Genomic DNA, 19307 nt, shown 5'->3' on the forward strand with positions numbered 1-19307 from the left:
TCATTGTGTAAGTTTGGCTGGCTAAATGGCAACTTTGAAGGATACAGCCTGGATAATAATATCTCGGGGTAGAGCTGGAGGAGGAGATGTTTTAATGGGTCTTGTTCTCAAGTTAGGATTGAAGATAAAGGTGGCTTAGATGTAATAGCTGGCATCTTTCCAGCCCATGGAGTCACTTGAGTCAGTTTGTGCTTATGATTATTATTGCTGGAGTGCTCCAGAGCTCATTGGCAGCTTGGAGCATCTGTAGAAGGGACACGGGTGGAGAGCGGGCTTCCCTCTCCCTGCTCCTCCGAGGAGGCTTTCTTAGCCTTTGTTTTACAGTGCTTCTCTCTCACCCCACCCCCTTCCATATCCATCAGCCCTTCCCTCCGTTACCTGATACTTGTGGGAGCTGCGATGGCCCTCGTGCAGACAAAGCTTTCAAAGGGGGTGCTGAAAAGCAAAGTCCCTGGAGATTGCGCTGTCAAGGCAGGGCACAGTAATCTTAGCAACACTCCTTGCTTTCAGGATGGCTGGGGGAAGGGACATCCAGACGATTTTTCTGTAACTAAAATTCTTTTGAAGCAGTTTTTGAGAGTAGGGGTTTGGTTTGGGGTTTTTTGGTGCTGCTGTGCTATCCTGTGCTTTCTGTCCTCCATGTGCAGTTGTCCCACATGCTTTATTTCGGCTGCAGTGCACTGTCAAAGGCTGCACTTCCTGGTTAAGTACATAAGATGCTTTAATGATGACAAAGATGAGCTATCCAAGGTGAAAGGTCTTCTAAGTCAGACTGGATAAGGTAGCTTACGGGGTTTCAAGAAGATCATGTTTGTCTCAAGCATAATCTTCTACCTATTTCTGTGTTCAAGTATCTGCTTTGGGGTAGAGACCAGAATTTTTCTTTTTAATTAAAATTGTTGGCAGGTTTTTTTTCTTTCCCTTAGTCATGTGTGGCTTTGAAACTAACTCTTATTTCTCTTTTGCAGAGATCCTACACATTGCTTGTTGAGGCGTGGGATTACAATGATAACTCCACAAGTAAGTATTCCTTCCTCTGGCTTATTTAGTTCTGACACCTCTGTGTCCCGGGCACTGGCAGGCCTCTGGGAGCCTCCCCAGCCCGCTGCGGGTTAGAGCACAAGGAGAGGGAAGAGCTCTCCCCCAGAGAGCTTGGAGCAGTTCCTCCAGGCTCGGCAGCAGCCTGTCTCACTCACATTGCCTGCAGAGGGTGAGTAGCTCGCTCCCCTAGGCACCAACAGTGCGATGCCTAAAAACTGAGATGCTGTTAATTCCTTCCTTCTCCTCTGGGAGAGTAAAAGCCAAGGGATTTCTTCAGGTTTCTTTGTTTGGTTTTTTTGATCTTGTTTTGTTCTTTTAAATTAGGGCAAATATTCAGAAGCCTAAGTCTTGTTCACCTGAGACCTCTCTATAAACTCTATAAGCACTTTTCAAAACTGAATGTACTGCTTTAAAAAAAGAAAACAACTTAAAATCTCTCTAAGACTTGATATCCATATCCATCTAATGACTGTAGATGAGAAAGAGGAGTTACTACAAGCTCTTCCCTGGGAGTTGGATGTCTGGGGGTTTGTATGCAGGGGCTGAAAAAGTATTTACCAGACACCACCTGGCAGGGCTGGCTGACAATCAAGGGTGGGGATCTTTCTCCTGGAATGGTTCTGGTTGGTTTCAGAACCATTCTGCTCAGCTTTTCCCGTGGCTAGAGGAAGCTGCACAGGGTCTCTTGGCACATGAGCTGTTCTGCTTTTTGCCTGCTGCTGCTGAGGGAGGTGGGCAAAATCAGCTCTATTTCAGCCTAGGGCTTTAACACAGTGTGTGTGTGGTAAAAGCCACAGGAGAGAGTGTGAATCTCAACTCATAAAGCTTTTGTTGACACAACAGGCCTTTTCCTTCAGCAAGCAGGCAGCAGCACTGTGCTCCATCTTACAGAAATCCTACAGAGCTTCCTGCAGTCTGCTTTGGAGTGCCAAGGTGGCAGCCACGCAGAAGTGAAATGGGCTTCATGCCTCGTGAGAGGAAGGCCTTGGAGAAGCGTGCACAGTGCTGTGCTTTTGTGCTTTAATTGGTGAGGAGAGCATAGCTTGGAAACCATTCTGTGCAGACCTGCTCCTTGTATTTTTTTAAATGTACATGAGGTGTCCTGTTAATTCTTCATTCCAGAAAAGCAGTTGTTGCTTGAGGCAAATCTCATGGCCTGTCAGGGGTAGCCACAACCAGCCTCATTCAGCCCTGCTGCAGTACCTGTGATTTCAGACTCTACCCCAGCACAGCCATGGAGCAGTGGCTGGGGGATTTCTTGGATATAGAGTGTTATATGGAGAAAAAAGTAGATGATGCAGCAGCAGTGAAATATTAAAAATGGAAGATGCCTGAATTCAAAATGAAAGTCTTGTTTATAGTAGGATCTGGGAGTTGTTTCAGACTGGGTCTCTGCCACTTTTACTATTATTAGAGCTCATCTTTTTTCATGAAACAACTTCATTTCCAAAGCTATACAATGAACCCTTTCTTTGCTTTCATGTTCTGGAAGTACAATTGTCTTCAGACAAAATTGCCTCATTTCTCAGCAGTGCATTTGGCCAAGTGCAGACATGCTCTTGCATATGTTCCTGATCTGCATTCCTGATCCAGCTTTGCTGTCACTTACCCATCTGTAGGTCACTCCAGTCACTGCACTGTACAAAACTTCTCCGTGTACGGCTTGACTTAGTCAGCTTTCCCAGAGCTGCAGAGTAAGGCTTGTAGAACTAGTGAAGAAAACTATTAGAACAAAACAATTGTCATCATATAATGAGAAGAGTGGGGTTTTTTGATGTCCAGGATTTTCTTTTGCCCTAATTGCCACTGAATCGTAAAGACTCTGTGAGAGCTCTCAACAATAAAGTGGGTTTAGTAGGCCTTGTGTGACTTTTCAATAGCTCTGAAAGCATCCTCTGATCAATGCAGTTGTTAGAAGATCCTCGAGTGGATGCTTCCTTCCCCCCTCTACATTCCACTCCTCCTACGTTCCTTTACCACATACTCTCTCTTGTCTCACTTCCAAGAGTGGCTTGCAGTTAAATTCTGGCCCTGTTGAAGTTGATGAGAATCGTGCTTTGTTGGAGCCAAGATTCAACTCAAATGGTTTTCTTACTCTGGTTCTTGTCTGGTTGCCATCTTGCTACTGTTGCTTCATACATAAAGCTAATGGGCTGACATTGCATCTCAAACTATGTCAAAGAGCTATTGTAAATTACTGGTATCAGTTGCATGTGAATTCCAGGCGGGCATAAGAGACTTCACAATGTAAACCAAGCCGTGGCTGGAAGTTGTCTGAAACAAAGACTTTCAAAAATAACTGTGCTGTCCTTGGCCACCCAAACTGCTCAGAGAAGTCTGGGCTCTTTCTGTTGTTGTTTTTGCTTCCTGATGCTGCATAGTTAAAATTTCCAGACTTTGGAGCACTGAAAGGCAAAGGTGGGCAGTCAAAATAGCTCATTTCCTTGTGTCTAAAACCTTTGATACAGTTGCCCACTGAATAAAAAGAAGGATTTATAGCTTTGAAGTGTAGCCACAAGAAGTGAATAAAACCGACAGGGTCTCTGACAGTGAAGTGTGGAGCGGAAGCCCGAGATGTACAGAAAACCTGTCTCTTCCACTTCATCAATTTCTAATGGGTTAATGCTTCCTCTAACCTTTCTATCAAAGCGTGGGGTTCTGAGTCAGATGAAGGCAGTGGAGTTCAGAAGATCCCTTTGTCTCAAGCCCGGCTGACTGCTGCTTTTTATTTACTTAACCATTCTGCAGTGTTGGGATTGCTTCCTATAAAACTGAAAGGGTGGCTGGTGCGGGCTAAGAATGGCAGGGTTGTTGCAATGCCTCCCCTGGAGTCTGGGTCAGCACCCTTGTGTAAGTGCACTCTGACAGGTGGGAATAGGCAAGGGTGGAGGAGCTCTTGTACAAGAAGCAACATGCCAGGGCTTCATTGTGAAAACTGTGGGTGATGGCTAATGGAAAGGGAGGCTAAACCTGTGAGGCTGTGTTTGAATTCAGCCGGATGGGGGTAGCTTTAAAATGTATCCAACGGGAGACATTCTATCTGTGATCCAGAGGGAAACTGCAGCTGGGTTTCATCTGAGCACCTGCAAAAAAATGAAGTCCAGTGGGCTTAAAAGGGTGTTTCCATTTGAGTTCAGGCTGTGGTTAAGGTCTCCAAAGAGCTGATGGCTGGAGTGAGAGGTCATAGATGTACAGCAAGGACGAGCTGGCAGATAGGAGAAGAATGGAAGAGCAGAGGCCCAAGGAAAGATCACTTTTTCAAGGCAACTCCCCTTCTGGTGCCAAGGACTGAAATAGTTGTCAGTGGTATGTTCCCAAGGGGGAACAGGAAAAGACTGGAAAAGCAAGAATGAGCGTGGGGGTGGAGGTGGGGGGGCTGGCTTGCAAAACTACATTGAGCGTCGTTCTCCTTTTCTTCTGCCACTTACAGGAGAGGATAAAGTTGTTCTACTCACAAGGAGCAGGATGTCTTTATGCACACTCAGTGTTTGGGGAAGTGCCTTTGCTTTCCAGCTGTGCTGTGGATGGAGTGTAATCTTGGCAAGTGCAGCAGAGCCATCTCCAGCACGCATGAGTGGAACTCTAATTGCCAGACTAGCCCCATTCAAGACGAGCAGATAGGCATCTGCTTAAGTACCTCTTAGAATTAGTCAGTAATCTTGCTGATGAGATCTAAGAGCCTTACACCTGCACAGCACAGAGCGTGATGTTGCTCTGGATGTACCAGTATGGAAAGGTCCTCAGGCATCCACATTACCTGTGAATGGGATTTAAATTAATAAAGGCCTGCCTGCATTTGCAAGTCTGACACATAGTTGTGGAGTTGGGGGCTTAGTGCCAATGAATAATAAAAACTGATTTAAATGGAAAAATACTATAGAACCAGAAATACCAGAAGGTGAACAAGAAGTTGTTGCCCTTAATTTCACACTGTAAACACATAAGGAATGCTGTAGTCTCAAGTCACAAATACCCCCAAAAATGGGCAGATGCTCACAATGTCGAAGTCTTGACACTCTTTTGTGGCTGTGCAGCAAGAGCTTTGACTTCATTCCAGACTGCAGACAAGCAGGCAGGACCTAGTGGTGGATCCATAATGGGTATCTGAGGCTTGAGAAGCCTGTCAGGAAGTTCTCTTTTTTGAAAGCTGCAAATCAAAGGACCTTAGCAATACATTTAAAAGTATCTTAGATTAAAAACTGCCCATGTGTCATCTCAGGGCTTTAGTAGACACTTCATTAGTCTTCAGCTCTGCCTTATGTAAAATCCCAGAAGGTTCTTTTGTAGTTGTTGGAACAACAAGCAGCACATCAGTACATTTTAATTCTTGACACTCAGAGGTGCCAGTACTTCACACGCTGCTAACACATCACTGGAAAACTGCCTTCCTACCTCAAATTCTCCTGTTGCTGGATTGTGCTCCCATGTACTCACTGTTGGTTTTGAGCTCAGTCTGCGAGGATATTTTGGCTGTTTTACGATAAACTTTCACTCAGCAGTCAAGTGCTGGGTAGCAGCAGGTCGTAAGGCAGTGTCAGATCGTTTAAGTCACAAGACCTGGACTACAAAGTGAAATACCACAGATATATACAATGTTCCAAGCAAATGTGAAATATTATTATTTCAAGCCATAATTCAGACAGTTGTATGGCTCTGAAAGCCAGAAGACTTGTGCCAGAACTAAATGTCAAGTGCAAACCTAAACTTTGAAATGCTCTGTAGAGAGGAAGGGGATCTATAGCACATATATGCAGTAGTTTGAGTCTTCTGCTTTGAGCTCTGGTCATCTTGACTTTGTACTCTCAGGTGCTGTCTGAAGGCAGGACTTTCATGGTATTTCTCATCCAAAATCTGAGATTGCCCATGTCATCTGAATGCTGGAGTTGGTAGTTTTCAGTTTAGTGTTTGCGCATAAGGAGAAGGCTGTAAACCTTTTGCAGTGCCTGTGTTCAGCCTGTAGACATGGCTTTATTAGGCTATTGTAGTATGTTGTTTTTGTAAATGCTCCAGTTGAAAACAAAACTAGTGCCATTAATGGAGGAGCAGGGGAAACCACATTTTGTACCAGTCTGTTGGAGCTGAATTTTCTTTAGTCATGAACTGTATGAATTCTTAGTGGATGCCCTTACTCTGCAAAAGGGGTAAGCGATTGGCAGTAACTGAACAGTGCCTTTTGATTTCGAGCTTGGTTCAGTTTGATAATGCTGCATATGCGTTTCAGTTAATGGTTTGTAGCTCCAGGGCAGCCTTATCTGACTGTCTGAAACAGAGAGTTAATAAAACCAACTGGCTGCCTCAGAGCGCGTTGCCTGCGAAGCTGGAGAGCTGTGCTGTGGGGGTCAATGGGGAGAGCTGCAGGGAGGTCTGACCCTGCCATCTCCTGTGCCCGCAGACCCCGACCGCATCATTGAGAAGGCGTCGCACTCGGGCATGATCAACCCCAGCCGGCAGTGGCAGACACTGAAGCACAACGCGGGCGCCGCGCACTTCGAGTACCAGATCCGCGTCACCTGCGCCGAGCACTACTACGGCTTCGGCTGCAACAAGTTCTGCCGGCCCAGGGACGACTTCTTCACCCACCACACCTGCGACCAGAACGGCAACAAGACCTGCCTGGAAGGCTGGATGGGACCAGAGTGCAACAAAGGTTTGTGACAAACGCTCAGCCTACAGACCAGGGGCACTGGGAGGGATTTGAGGGCAGCCTGTCCAGGTTGCATTCGGTGGTCAGATTGTGCAGACAGGGGGCTAAGGACTGATGGGACAGTGACCAGCTCTTTACAGGGAGAGCTGGGGACAGGAGAAGAGCAGTTTCTGCCTTGCCTTAAGTCTCGGAGAGGCCTTGGAGAGAGAACCGAGCACTTAGCAGATGTGTTCTTTCTCTGATTTATCCACATCTTTGCCCTTGGGAAGAAAACCCAGCCCACTGACTTCAATGGGAGTTCTGCTGCTGACTTCAAAAAGGATTTCCCCTTTGGTGCAGAACTTCAAGACAAGCAGGAAGGAGAGACTTGTTTTAGAGCTGACCTAGCAGGTGTAAAGCTTTGGTGTTTGAAAAGTCCCAGGCTTGTTTGTTCCACCTGAGATCATGTTCAACACGTTTACTAGGGAATGGCTGCTACCTAGGTAATTGGGGAAGGAGCAAGCAGGACTTAGTAACAGACTATCAGCTTCTCTTAATGACTGAGTTTACCTGCAATTTGAATTGTTGCTCATCTTGATATCCTGTCTGTTCAGAGATACAGCCAGAACTAAATCCAGAGTAGTTAAAAGCTACTTTGAATTAGGTGTAAAGCCAGGGAGAATGGTCCAGATCACCTGCAAAAGAGAGAGAAGAAAAACCTGTAGACTCCAAGTGACCTGAGCTCTGCAAGGCACAATGGTTTCTCCCACATGAAAACCGAAGATCACAAGCACCATTGACTTGCAAGTCAATAAGATGTTTTTGAGAATCCAGTCAGTTATTTTGTAACATGTAAATTCTCCTGCAGCAAAGGCAAACAAAACCTGCAGTTCTGACTGCCCTCACCGAACAACATCCTCATCCTCAGCTGGATCTCCTTACTCAGAACCCTTGGAGGAAAACGTTCCCACGAGTGTGGAGGTGTCGGAAGCGGGCAGTGTGCTGATACTCTTCTTTTTTGTTGTTTTAACAGCTATTTGTCGTCAGGGATGTAGCCCCAAGCATGGTTCTTGCACAATTCCAGGAGAGTGCAGGTAAATGCTTCCTATCCCTCCTTGCTTTCCCCCCACCCCTCCCCAACTAATTAAACAAGTGATGCTAAACACAATAGGACTGGGGAGGGAGGGCGTTTTGGAAGTTGTGGTTTTGAGCAAGACACATTATTCATGCTGACTTGCCCAGAATAAGGGGGGGAGCAGGCTTTTAATGCACTGATAATTTTAAGAAGCTTTTGGTTTGTGAAGTGGTGGCACTGAGGGAGAGGGGGCTATGGGATAAATCGCATGAATGCTGCCTAATGAGCACTAACTAATTGTTTCTGCATTAATAGTGCAAATGTTTGGTGGCTATGTTTTTTCCAACAGCCTGATTAATCGGTTTTTTTTCAATTCCAAGCTTGAAGTACAGTGTGGCTTTTCTCTCTTCATCTCCCTTTCAGTGTTTCCCCCTCCTTCCTTCCCACCCCCTGGTTTCTTCCATCAGTAGGCAAAAGTCAAGCATTCTTTAGAATGGGATTAGTTAAATCTCTGGGTTCCTTTCCCATTGTGAGCCTGGCTCCGAGTGCTGAGAGGTTAATGGCTGGGATGAAATCTTGTCAGTGGGCTCTGATGAATGCCGAATTTTGTTGCCGTGCTTTGAAGTCCCTTCTGTCCTGGCAAGGAGACAATGGAAAGCAGATTTTATCCATAACTCAACAATTAAATATCTGGAATGCTTTAAAATATGCAGCACATATTTACAGCACAGGGAAGTCTTGTCCCTTAGAGGGGTAGTGGATATTAAATGTGGGTATTCTTTATCAACAGGCAGGTTCCAAGTTGCTGCATGTAACCCTTTATCATTTCTGTTTACAACTGAGAGCTTCTGAGGTTACAAAAATATTCATATTGATCCTGTGTAGGAAGGGTTAAAAGTGAAGTTTGGGTATTCCTGAATAAGACTCAGAAGTTTGAAGGAATAGAAAGTAATTTTTCTGCCTAACAAGCATATTGGTGGATTATGTGTTGCTGGAAACCTTTGCATGAAGTGGACTAGAGTTCCTACAGGAACTGGATCTGGAGTGTCTGACAGATTATTCTGTAAGAATTCAGCCTAAACACCTGTAGTGGCTCATTCATTTTCTCTGCTTCTGTAATTCATGCTTCAAAACAAAACAAAACAAAACTACCAAGGAACCATCTGAAAGTGAGGTGGGAAGTAACCTCTCATCCTCACAGAGCGGTGGCAAAGTGAAAGTCCAGCCAGGGGATGAACTGCTGTCACTTGTCCTGTGATTTTAATGTTCAGCAGCACTGATATAAGCTGGTTAACCCCCAGAGCACCAAATCTAAATCTTTTTTAATTAAAAAAAAGCCTAACAAGTAGTAGGAAGTGTGGGGGGGGCAGATGGCAAGAGGAGCATATCAGTCAGGGCTACCAGTGATTTGTGCTGCTGTCATCAGAATAAACATGCCTTGTAGGGGTTGCTGTCTCCTAGTCAGAACAACAGGCTTTGTTTCCAGATTTTTTTTCTTCCCTTTCTCTTTCTAAGTCTGTTGCCTCCCACTCACTGCCCAGACATGCACTAGTGCTCTTATTTACTTAAGGTGCAACTTTCCCACACTTGATTTGCATAGTCTTGAAACAATGCTGTCCTTCTGGTGCTTTCAGATAACTTCTGCTTGCCAAGTTAGACCACTATCTTTAAAGTGAACACAGAAACAAGATTTTATTTTCTTTTAAGTTTTGATGAGTCATATAGCCTGTATGCTACAAATGCAACAGGGTTTAAAAATAACATCCGAGCAGAAACTGCTCTGTGTTCTGGTACAACAGACAACTTGCAAACGTTCTTAAAATATCCTTTTCCCTTTTGCTGCCAGTCACTTTCTTCAATGCAGCCGGCCAACTAAACCATTTTTTACTCATGAATCACTATACAAGGAAAGTTAACTTTAAATTTCTCATGAGAAACTGCTGCATGCATATTATTAAACCTGGGTTAGTACTGTGAATCGTTCTCTGGAATTGATATGCTGCTTTTTTTTTTCTCTAAATGCCCATAGCCTTATCCAATTTTGTTTGTTATGCTTTGAAGCTGATGTTTGAAGTAGTACCTTTGGCTCTAAAGCTCATGATTTTTTTTTTCCTGTGTGGTGTGGGGTTTTTAAAGTATTTTGCTTTCTTTACACTTGTTCTAAAGAAAACAAAACCCACCACCACTTAGATTTGATGGGAGTAAAATCAATCCTCAGTTTGGATACATGCTTTTGCAGGTGAGGTCCCTTAGTTTGGCTTGTGTGCAAGCTCACAGGCAAGTTGCTTGGTATGCAACACAAATTAAAAGGGTCTGGTCCTAAATTTTGATCTTTGTGCATTCTCAGTATATGCCCTGTACAGGAGGATTTTCCAAGAGGTACTTGAGGGAGGCTGTTCTGCCTTATCTGGGATTTTTTCATGTTCTTTGCACTGACTGGCTTTTTTTAACACACACACTAATAAGAATTTCCCATTGACTTTGAAAAGGCTGTTATTGTGATAGCTATTAAAGAAAAAAAGTTAATTAGGATGCAGTTTGTCACCTGAGATTTTTAGAAGGGAAGTCGGACTTACCACTGGCTGTGTGTGATTATCCATTGGATAGATCCTTCTGGCTTTTTCCCATGAGAAGAAATTACCAGCAGAAGAATGGTGGGGGGTTTTACAAATAGAAAGCTTAGCTGACTTCTGTAGAGCTGAGGTTTGTTTTCATAATTTAGTGACAGCTTAGTGCATAATTGCTGCTGATCAATTACTCTCAGGGCCTGTTAATGAAATACAGTACCTCAAAAAGCCTTTGCTTTTCATTTTCAACTTGTTTTGCTTGTTCCTATCTATAGATTCACTTTAATATGAAGGATCCTTGGTCTGTCTTGCTAGTGAGAACTAAATGAAAGCCAAAATAAGCTTTCCCTTAAGGGGGCTTTACTTTAAAAGAACATCTTCCTTTTAAGTAGAGAATTCAGGTAGCTCATTGATGGTGACAATAAAGAATTCAAATAGTAGTAAATTCTCCAGACATCAGTGTTTCTCAGAATTGGACATGATTTAGTTGTTCCCAGCAAAGAGGTTATTAGCACAAATCAAACTCAGAAGCACACTGAGAGCCGATCTCTGAGCACGTGTAAAACCCTGCCGTGCTTTCTTCATCCCTCACTGTGGCCCAGTCCATGCTAGCCCTGTGTGTCTCTCCATTCAGAATAAGGGTGCCTTCTGATAGAGCAGGGAACTCCTCGTGTTTTGCTACTGCCTTGCCAAGGGCTCAGTTGCTGGTTATGGCTTTGTTTGTCTTCCTGCAAACCCAGCGTGGCTGAAACGCCTGGAACCTTGTATTCATGAGGATCTCTGGATAACTATTGTTTCCACTGACTTTTTCTTCCCCCCTCAATTTATAAAGCACCCTGTCAAAGTCCAGAGATTGATTTGTAGTGCACACCCACCCTCTCTGCCACGTTTATATGAGGCTGCAAAAGAGTGTTATTGTGCTGAATGGCCTCATGCTGGTTTTCTCAGAACAGTTATTCTTTTGTCAGGAGGCCGGCTACAGAGACCTTGGCAAAACTACCAAAATGTTTGTTTACAAGAAACCATCAAACAATCCTTGAATAGCTTCTCCCCTCCCCTCATCCTGCCCTTCTCCCCCACTTCCCAGCCTTTCTTCAAACTTTGGAGCTGCACACTCATACCTACACACAGCAGCTATGATGGGTTTGGGTTTGTTTCCCTGTTCTGATTTTTTTTCCCTTTTTTTTGCTCTTTTACTGAAGGTGTCAGTATGGATGGCAAGGCCAGTACTGTGACAAGTGCATTCCACACCCGGGATGTGTCCATGGCACTTGCATTGAACCATGGCAGTGCCTCTGTGAAACCAACTGGGGTGGCCAGCTCTGTGACAAAGGTATGCTAATGCCAGAGGGCCGTGTCACACTGGGATGTCAGCGCTGGCAGACTGTGCACGTGGGGCTCAGTGAGCTGCTGAAACGTGCTGGCAGCGTGCTGGCCCTCAGCTCCTGCCCTTATCCCGCTGCTGTTCAGCATGGTTAGCATCTGTCCTTAGCTTGTCCCTGTCCTGTCCCGCTCCTCTGTGGGCATGCACTCTGTCAAGGCTCTGGGAGAGCAGAACAAAGCACGTGGGGATGTTCCTGTGACCTTCCGGCCAGGCTTTAACGCTCCTCCCCTCCTGCAGATCTGAACTACTGTGGAACCCACCCGCCCTGCTTGAATGGTGGCACCTGCAGCAACACTGGCCCTGACAAATACCAATGTTCCTGCCCTGAGGGCTACTCAGGACAGAACTGTGAAATTGGTAAGTGTTGGATGGAGCTGCTGAGATTAAGTGCCACCTGACAGTTAATTCTTGCCAGCTTTTGGTGGCTGGTTTTAGATGCGCTGTGTGAGATGGAGGAAAACTCAATTTGTAGCGTACCCAGCCAGGGCTGGGTACAAAGATGCAACCTTTCCTGTTTTCATGCTTTGTCATGACAAGGACATCAGCCTTCTGCTCACTGGGGAGGTCACTGCGAGCCACCCTGTGTGGCTGTGGCCCCAGCAGGTGCCATTCGGTGTGCTGGTGAGCTTAGCTGGAACGAGACTTTCTGCCAGCCAGGAAATTCCTGGCTCTTGCAGGAGCACGGTGCAGCAAGGGTGCTGATGGTGTGTCCAGAGCAGAAGCATGTGGAGGGAGCAGGGTGGCTTGTGGTGGCATTGCTGTAGCCTCTGCCCTGATGTCCTTCTGTCCCTGTGCAGCGGAGCACGCCTGCCTCTCCGACCCTTGTCACAATGGGGGAAGCTGCCTTGAGACATCCTCGGGATTTGAATGTGTTTGTGCTCCTGGCTGGGCTGGACCAACCTGCACTGACAGTGAGTCCTTTTCAGTGTTTATTCAAAATGTGCCGGTTTGCTGGTTTTGATCTGTCTTTCTAATCCCTCATAACCCAGGGCAGACTACTTAACCTTTCCCAGCCTGAACATTGCTTCCAGCAGCCATTTACACCCCTGTGCACTCTCTTCCCCTTTGCTTGTACCAAGGCTTTTGTCAGCTACTGGGGAAGGAATAGCCCAAGGCTTCCTGAAAGAAGTGGAATGCTGGATTTTTGTAGCATTCTGGCATGTTGTTAGAAATGCTGCTTTGAGGGACTTGCTGGATCCAAATAGGACTTCCATTTGCAAAAAGGCCACAGGGGTAAACTTTTCCCCCAGTGCTTTGAACCCCCTTTTCACATTATTCCTCTCCTTAAATGAGGCTTTTGCTGAAATCAGAGATAACCTGTAAATTCCAAGCAGAAGTCCTGTTGTTCTTCTGTTCCTCAGGGAAAACCTGAGTAGCAGCAACCATTTGTCAGACTTGTCAGTTATTGCCATTGCCAATCTGGTAGTGGAGCTAAGCCTCTCCTTATTCTGCATTACAGATATTGATGATTGTTCTCCAAATCCCTGTGGTCATGGAGGAACTTGCCAAGATCTAGTTGATGGATTTAAGTGTATCTGCCCACCTCAGTGGACTGGCAAAACGTGCCAGCTAGGTAAGAACTGCTTTCTCTTTATCCAGTGTTGTTCCAGAGCTGGAAAAGATAAATGCAAAAGGCATCGCAGTCCTGCCTTACTCACAGTCATGTTTCTGAAGCCTGTGGGTGTACTTTGGCACATTGAAGACATTCAGTGTCTGTTTGCAAGACTGAGGTCTAGGTCAGTGTCCAAGAGCAGTGTGGCTTCCATCACCTTGCTTCTGCATGCTGGCACTTGAAGGAAATAGTTAACAGAGACATCCTTCAAACCAGAACTGCCCTGAAGTGGGGAGGCTGCGTGTTGTGCCTCTCAGTCCCGCCCCCACATGTGCTTCTCTCCCTTAGCCCTGTGAGAAAGTTTCTGTATCTCCTCAACCATGTCAACTCCTCCAGATCCAGGAGCTCCCAACTGGGTTCCAAAATGGGGATGATCTCACGGAGAGTGAGCTGGCTGCATTCTTTACACAACACACTCATCCCAGTGACCAGGCTGCAGCATTCCTCCTTCAGAATGCTCAGCTGAGATGTGTGTGTGGGGGCAAGTTGCTCTTAATGATGGCTGGGTAATTGTGAAATAATTAGCGTAGCCTGTATGTTCTAATTGCAGAGAAACTGAAAGAGCCTTCAGAGGCTGATGATGATTGACTTTTGTTCCTTCAAGTCACGCTAATCCCGGCTGTATGCTGCAAGTTCCTCTTAGCTCTGGAGGAACTGCTGGTTATTGCTGGGGTGTGGGCTTCTCCCTTCCCCCCTGAATGTTCCCCTTGGTTTTCCAGATGCCAATGAATGTGAGGGCAAGCCCTGTGTCAATGCCAACTCCTGCAGGAACCTGATCGGCAGCTACTACTGTGACTGCATTACTGGCTGGTCTGGCCACAACTGTGATATAAGTAAGTGTCCATACCCTTGGGTTTATTAACAGACAGCTCTTTGGGCATATGTGCCCCTGAGTTCTGAGCTCAATTTAAACACTGGGCAGAGCCCCAGCAGTTGATGTTTTTAGAAAGGGAGTAGTTGGTGCCGAATGAAAATACACAATTTTATCAAAGTCATTAGCCTGTACCATAGCTATATTCTGATAAAGGGACTAAAACAATGATGTGAAGTTTTACTGCCTCTCCTAGAAGAATCGCAAAAGGTTTCCCACCCATTATAATAACCTTATCTCAAGGAAGGCATGCAGGAAACTTGACAAAAAGTTTATCTAGCTGCAGTTTTACAGAGACCTGAACTCTCTATCTAGTGTAAATATATTTTTGCCTTCTAACCGTGCTAATTTTATTGCAGATATTAACGACTGTCGTGGACAATGTCAGAATGGAGGATCCTGTCGGGTAAGCTGTTCTTGTTTTACCTTGGTTTCCCCAAGACTTGCAACGGTAACTGAAACATTTGAGCCTAAGCACAAAAAGTTTGGAAAATAGCAAATAGCTGATACAAATGGTCATGTCTTTAAGTTGGGGAAGGGCCTATGTCATGCTACAGCATGTTGAGATATGTCTGTAAAACAGTAAGGGCAAAAAAATATAACTTCAGTAAATGACTCATTTTCACTGCCAGTGTCACCAGTGAACAAGCTGGTGGTTGTGCAAACTATCTACTGGAAATGTAGGCACTTCCCTTCAACCTGTGGATTAATGTATCCTGCCTGGGACTGGGTGGTCTGTGTGTGTGTTTGTTTTTTTCCCCTCTAAATATTTTGGACATTGAGATGATTTTTTTTAACTTTTAAAAAATTATTTTTCTTAATAAGAATATATCAAGGGAGGAACAACATTAACTCTGAAACATTTTTTTGTTCTTTCCCAGGACTTGGTTAATGGTTATCGGTGTATCTGTTCACCTGGCTATGCAGGAGATCACTGTGAGAAAGACATCAATGAATGTGCAAGTAACCCTTGCATGAATGGGGGTCACTGCCAGGATGAAATCAATGGATTCCAATGTCTGTGTCCCGCTGGTTTCTCAGGAAACCTCTGTCAGGTAAGAAGGCCGGGTGAAAGGCAGGCCCTCAGCCAGTGCCGTTTGTTCCGACACTCCGGCTCTGAGCGCGGAATGCCTTGCATCCAGTGAAGCATAGTATAAAGTTGTACTTGATATCGCTGTCAGTCTGCCAAGAAACTGCTTGATTAATATATATTGGGGCGGGAGAAGAAACCAACAAACCCCTGACAGGCTGTGGAGGATTCTCTTTGTTAAGCAGACTGCAGAGTTTGCACGTCAGGCTTTGTGGAGCTCTCACTATTAACTTTGGCAGTTTAATATCGAGAGTTGTCTGCCGGAATAGTGGCGAGCGGGACTAAACTCTGTGTGCTATGAATGATTCTTTGAGGCAGCAGATAAAAAGGTCAGATTCCACAATGTCAGCCTGTCGTGGTGAGGGAAAGCCATGATAAACCTCTTTCACTCAGTTTTCCCTCGCTCCCTTTCTCCCCCCTTCCCATTTCCCTTCCCTCTCTGTGCACTACTTACAGCTGGACATAGATTATTGCGAGCCAAATCCGTGCCAGAACGGTGCCCAGTGCTTCAATCTTGCCATGGACTATTTCTGTAACTGCCCCGAGGATTATGAAGGGAAGAACTGCTCCCACCTGAAGGATCACTGCCGCACCACTCCGTGTGAAGGTCTGTGTTGTTTTGGGGGTGAAGGGCCGTGGCTGCCAATGGTTTCTGCCCTGCCCTCGCTGGGGCCCTGACGCAGCTCCAGCAGGGGAGTCGCTGGAGTAGCTCTGCTATAAGAGGCTGAATTTTGCCCTCTGCCTTAGGCCTCTCTCCGTGTGAAAAGATGAGTGATACTTTTAAGTATCAGCTATTATAGACAGCATTATGTCCATGTGGACAGAAAGCACAGGTAGCAAAAAGCCTGATGCATTTATTCCAGGCTGTGGATGTGTTCCAGCAATCATCAGATAAGATGCTGTGATTATTTTATGCACAGTTGGCAGAGTCCAATGTTATTTTAAAGCAGCAAACATATTTGTAGTCATATGTTTATGGTTTCACTCAATGATCTTAAAGGTCTTTTCCAACCTAAATGACTCAATGGCACGAGTGTCTTCTAAACATCTGTGGCTGGAAGTGAAAATGTTGCTCTTGTGGAATCGGGTTGCAGGGGTAATTCTCATGCTGGTCTCTGCTTTCCTGCAGTAATTGACAGCTGCACTGTGGCAGTGGCTTCCAACAGCACACCCGAAGGTGTTCGCTACATCTCTTCCAATGTTTGTGGTCCTCACGGGAAGTGCAAGAGCCAGGCGGGTGGAAAATTCACCTGTGAATGCAACAAAGGATTCACTGGCACCTACTGTCATGAGAGTAAGAGCAAAAAAGAGAATCTGTTTTACTGTCCCCCACTCTTACTGGGAAAAGATTCCTTCCTTCCCTCCCAGACCCCTTTTCTTCATTGTAATTCAGTGAACCTTGGAACTGCTGTAGGTTTTCATATCCCTCTTGGGCGAGGCAGAGTGGAATTTGCTAGGCCTTGGGGAAGGTTCACAGCCATGACCCCTCTGGCCTTGAATTGTATGTTGTTGAAAACCTTATGTATACAAGGTCTGAGGGAGTTAGTAGTGGGGTTTAATGTGGATCTTAAGGACTCCTGAATTTTTTGTTTTTAATAGTGACAAGTTCATAACCTTGGCCAGTTTTTTACTCATTTGTCATCTTGCTTATAACCCTTCCTTTCCAAAGGGTATTATTAGAAATGGAAGTAGCACCAAACAGTCTGCAGTAAGATAATGATTCCTAGTAACTGTACTTCTAGTTTGACTATTTTTTCCCCTGTTTTTTTAATCCTCTTCTTTCTTCCAACTGTTGCAGATATCAATGACTGTGAAAGCAACCCCTGTAAAAATGGTGGCACTTGCATTGATGGCATCAACTCCTACAAATGTATTTGTAGCGATGGATGGGAAGGAACATATTGTGAAACGAGTAAGTTATCCATGCTTCAGCACACAGAAAGATCTCTTGGGAAAACATTGGGAAGGAATGGCTGGTACTGTCAAGATGACAGTGACCTGTGTCAATAAACTCTGCTTCAAAGGCCACAGAGGACCAGGTCCTCCCACCAAGTCCCAGTCTTTTGTATTGGAACTAAGCCCAAGTTATAAAGCTGGACTGGGATTAGGGCCTGGCTCTCTCACTGTTGAGTTTCCTGCTCTATTCTTTGGATAACTTCCAGGAAGAAACCCTTTGCATTAGTAGATGCCACTTTATGGCCTGTCTGCATATCATACTTGCATTTTGTCAATCTCAGGAACAGGAGAGGAGTTGAGTGCTCTACTCCCTTCCCCTGACTAACAGCGTAGTTTATGTAATAGACCTTTTCACTGAAACAAGATTACAAACAAAATGAAAACAAACTGGAGGACTGGGGTGAAACACTCTTCACCTATGTGACAGTGCTTAAAACTTTAAAATACTGACTTAGACATTTAATCCACAATTGAAACACAGGCCAAAATTAGGGGTGGGTTATGCTCCTTTGAAGTATTGTGTTTGTCAGTTCTGTAAACACTACTGAGCCTGTTTTCTCTCCTTAACATATCCAGATATTAATGACTGCAGTAAAAACCCTTGCCACAATGGTGGAACTTGCCGAGACTTGGTCAACGACTTCTTCTGTGAATGTAAAAATGGGTGGAAAGGAAAAACTTGCCACTCCCGTAAGTTCAGCATTTCCAAAACATCCCAGACGTGCTCTGATAGGCTGCTTGAACTCGTTGCCCTAAGGGAGCACCAGCATTAAGGACAGTTTGGGTTTTCCACAGGTGACAGCCAGTGCGATGAGGCGACGTGCAACAACGGGGGGACGTGCTACGACGAGGGGGACACTTTCAAGTGCATGTGTCCTGCAGGATGGGAAGGAGCCACTTGTAACATAGGTAAATAGCCTGCACAATCGCCAGGAAGCAGATGCAGCGCTGCAGCTCTGACCTCAGCTGTTCCTCTTGGCTCACGCTTTTGAGGGCTTTCTAACAACTGAGCGGCAAATGTTGTTTGTGTTACAGCGAGGAACAGCAGCTGCCTGCCAAACCCCTGTCACAACGGTGGTACCTGTGTGGTCAGCGGGGACTCCTTCACTTGTGTCTGCAAGGAGGGCTGGGAAGGACCCACGTGCACCCAGAGTAAGTCAGCTCTGCTTGAACTCTTCCAGAGTGTTGCATGATGAGAACATGAGCTCATCCTGTCGCCCTTGGAGTCAAGATTGAATCCAGAAGGGAAAGCTTGTTTGATGTAGGCTTTAGCATCACCTGAATCTTTCTTTTTAATGACTTTATGTGATACAGCCTTGACCTGGGCATGAGAAAGTTGCAAATGAGCTAAGTGGAGACAGATGTTGTCTTGTTTTCTCCTGCATTCTTTTTCTACGGGCAGCTCTATCTGCTTCCACTTTCCACGCCCCCCCCATTAGATTCTTTACAAGGATCTCTTCCTGCATACATGTGTTCCACAATGTAGTTAACAAATTTTGTGGTACAAGCCTGGAATCAATTTAGTAGAGAGTTTCAGCATATTTTTGTAAAAGTTGAGCTAAGTATAACTTGGGCATTAGGGGAAGTTTGATCATTCTTTACTGCCAGTAGAGCTGTATTAGCCAAAGTCTACATGTTTAATTCCGTCTGTCTTTGCTTTGCAGACACAAATGACTGCAGTCCTCATCCTTGGTAAGTTTGTTATGTTTATCCTTTGCTCTTTTTTTGCTTTAGAATTCTGGGTTCCTTTTATCTGTGGCAGTTTTTAATGTCTGTGGTAATTGTCCACAGTTACAACAGTGGCACTTGCGTGGATGGAGAGAACTGGTACCGCTGTGAGTGTGCTCCAGGCTTCGCCGGGCCCGACTGCAGGATCAGTGAGTGTTCCCATGGCTCTCTGCCTCACTTCTTGTCTCGCTCGAATCTTGTTGCAAGACAATCATCTTAATTGAGTTAAGTAGTAGATCAGATGAGTGATAGGTGTCTTGTGTCGTCTCTGTCCGTACCTGGATCTGTAGCAGATTGGAGAAGGCAGGAATCACACTGAAAATGAAAGAAATTTAAAGTCTTTCAGCTGCAGCTGAAACT

General features: G+C 45.2%; 1 protein-coding gene across 1 annotated transcript in view; it reads left to right on the top strand.

Moving 5' to 3' along the window:
• The window catches only part of JAG1 (jagged canonical Notch ligand 1), a 35530-nt gene that overhangs the window by 10681 nt on the left and 5542 nt on the right, over positions 1–19307 (top strand). Inside the window, exons 4-21 of the mRNA XM_005422616.2 lie at positions 969–1020; positions 6434–6688; positions 7698–7758; positions 11509–11639; positions 11928–12047; positions 12488–12601; positions 13150–13263; positions 14022–14135; positions 14533–14579; positions 15055–15228; positions 15720–15870; positions 16393–16557; positions 17062–17175; positions 17796–17909; positions 18015–18128; positions 18255–18371; positions 18884–18911; positions 19011–19096. Coding sequence (XP_005422673.1) covers positions 969–1020; positions 6434–6688; positions 7698–7758; positions 11509–11639; positions 11928–12047; positions 12488–12601; positions 13150–13263; positions 14022–14135; positions 14533–14579; positions 15055–15228; positions 15720–15870; positions 16393–16557; positions 17062–17175; positions 17796–17909; positions 18015–18128; positions 18255–18371; positions 18884–18911; positions 19011–19096 — 2071 coding nt within the window. The remainder of the gene's footprint in view (positions 1–968; positions 1021–6433; positions 6689–7697; positions 7759–11508; positions 11640–11927; positions 12048–12487; positions 12602–13149; positions 13264–14021; positions 14136–14532; positions 14580–15054; positions 15229–15719; positions 15871–16392; positions 16558–17061; positions 17176–17795; positions 17910–18014; positions 18129–18254; positions 18372–18883; positions 18912–19010; positions 19097–19307) is intronic.

This window comes from Geospiza fortis, unplaced genomic scaffold (genome assembly GCF_000277835.1).
Source record: "Geospiza fortis unplaced genomic scaffold, GeoFor_1.0 scaffold275, whole genome shotgun sequence".
NCBI classification, from domain to species: domain Eukaryota; kingdom Metazoa; phylum Chordata; class Aves; order Passeriformes; family Thraupidae; genus Geospiza; species Geospiza fortis.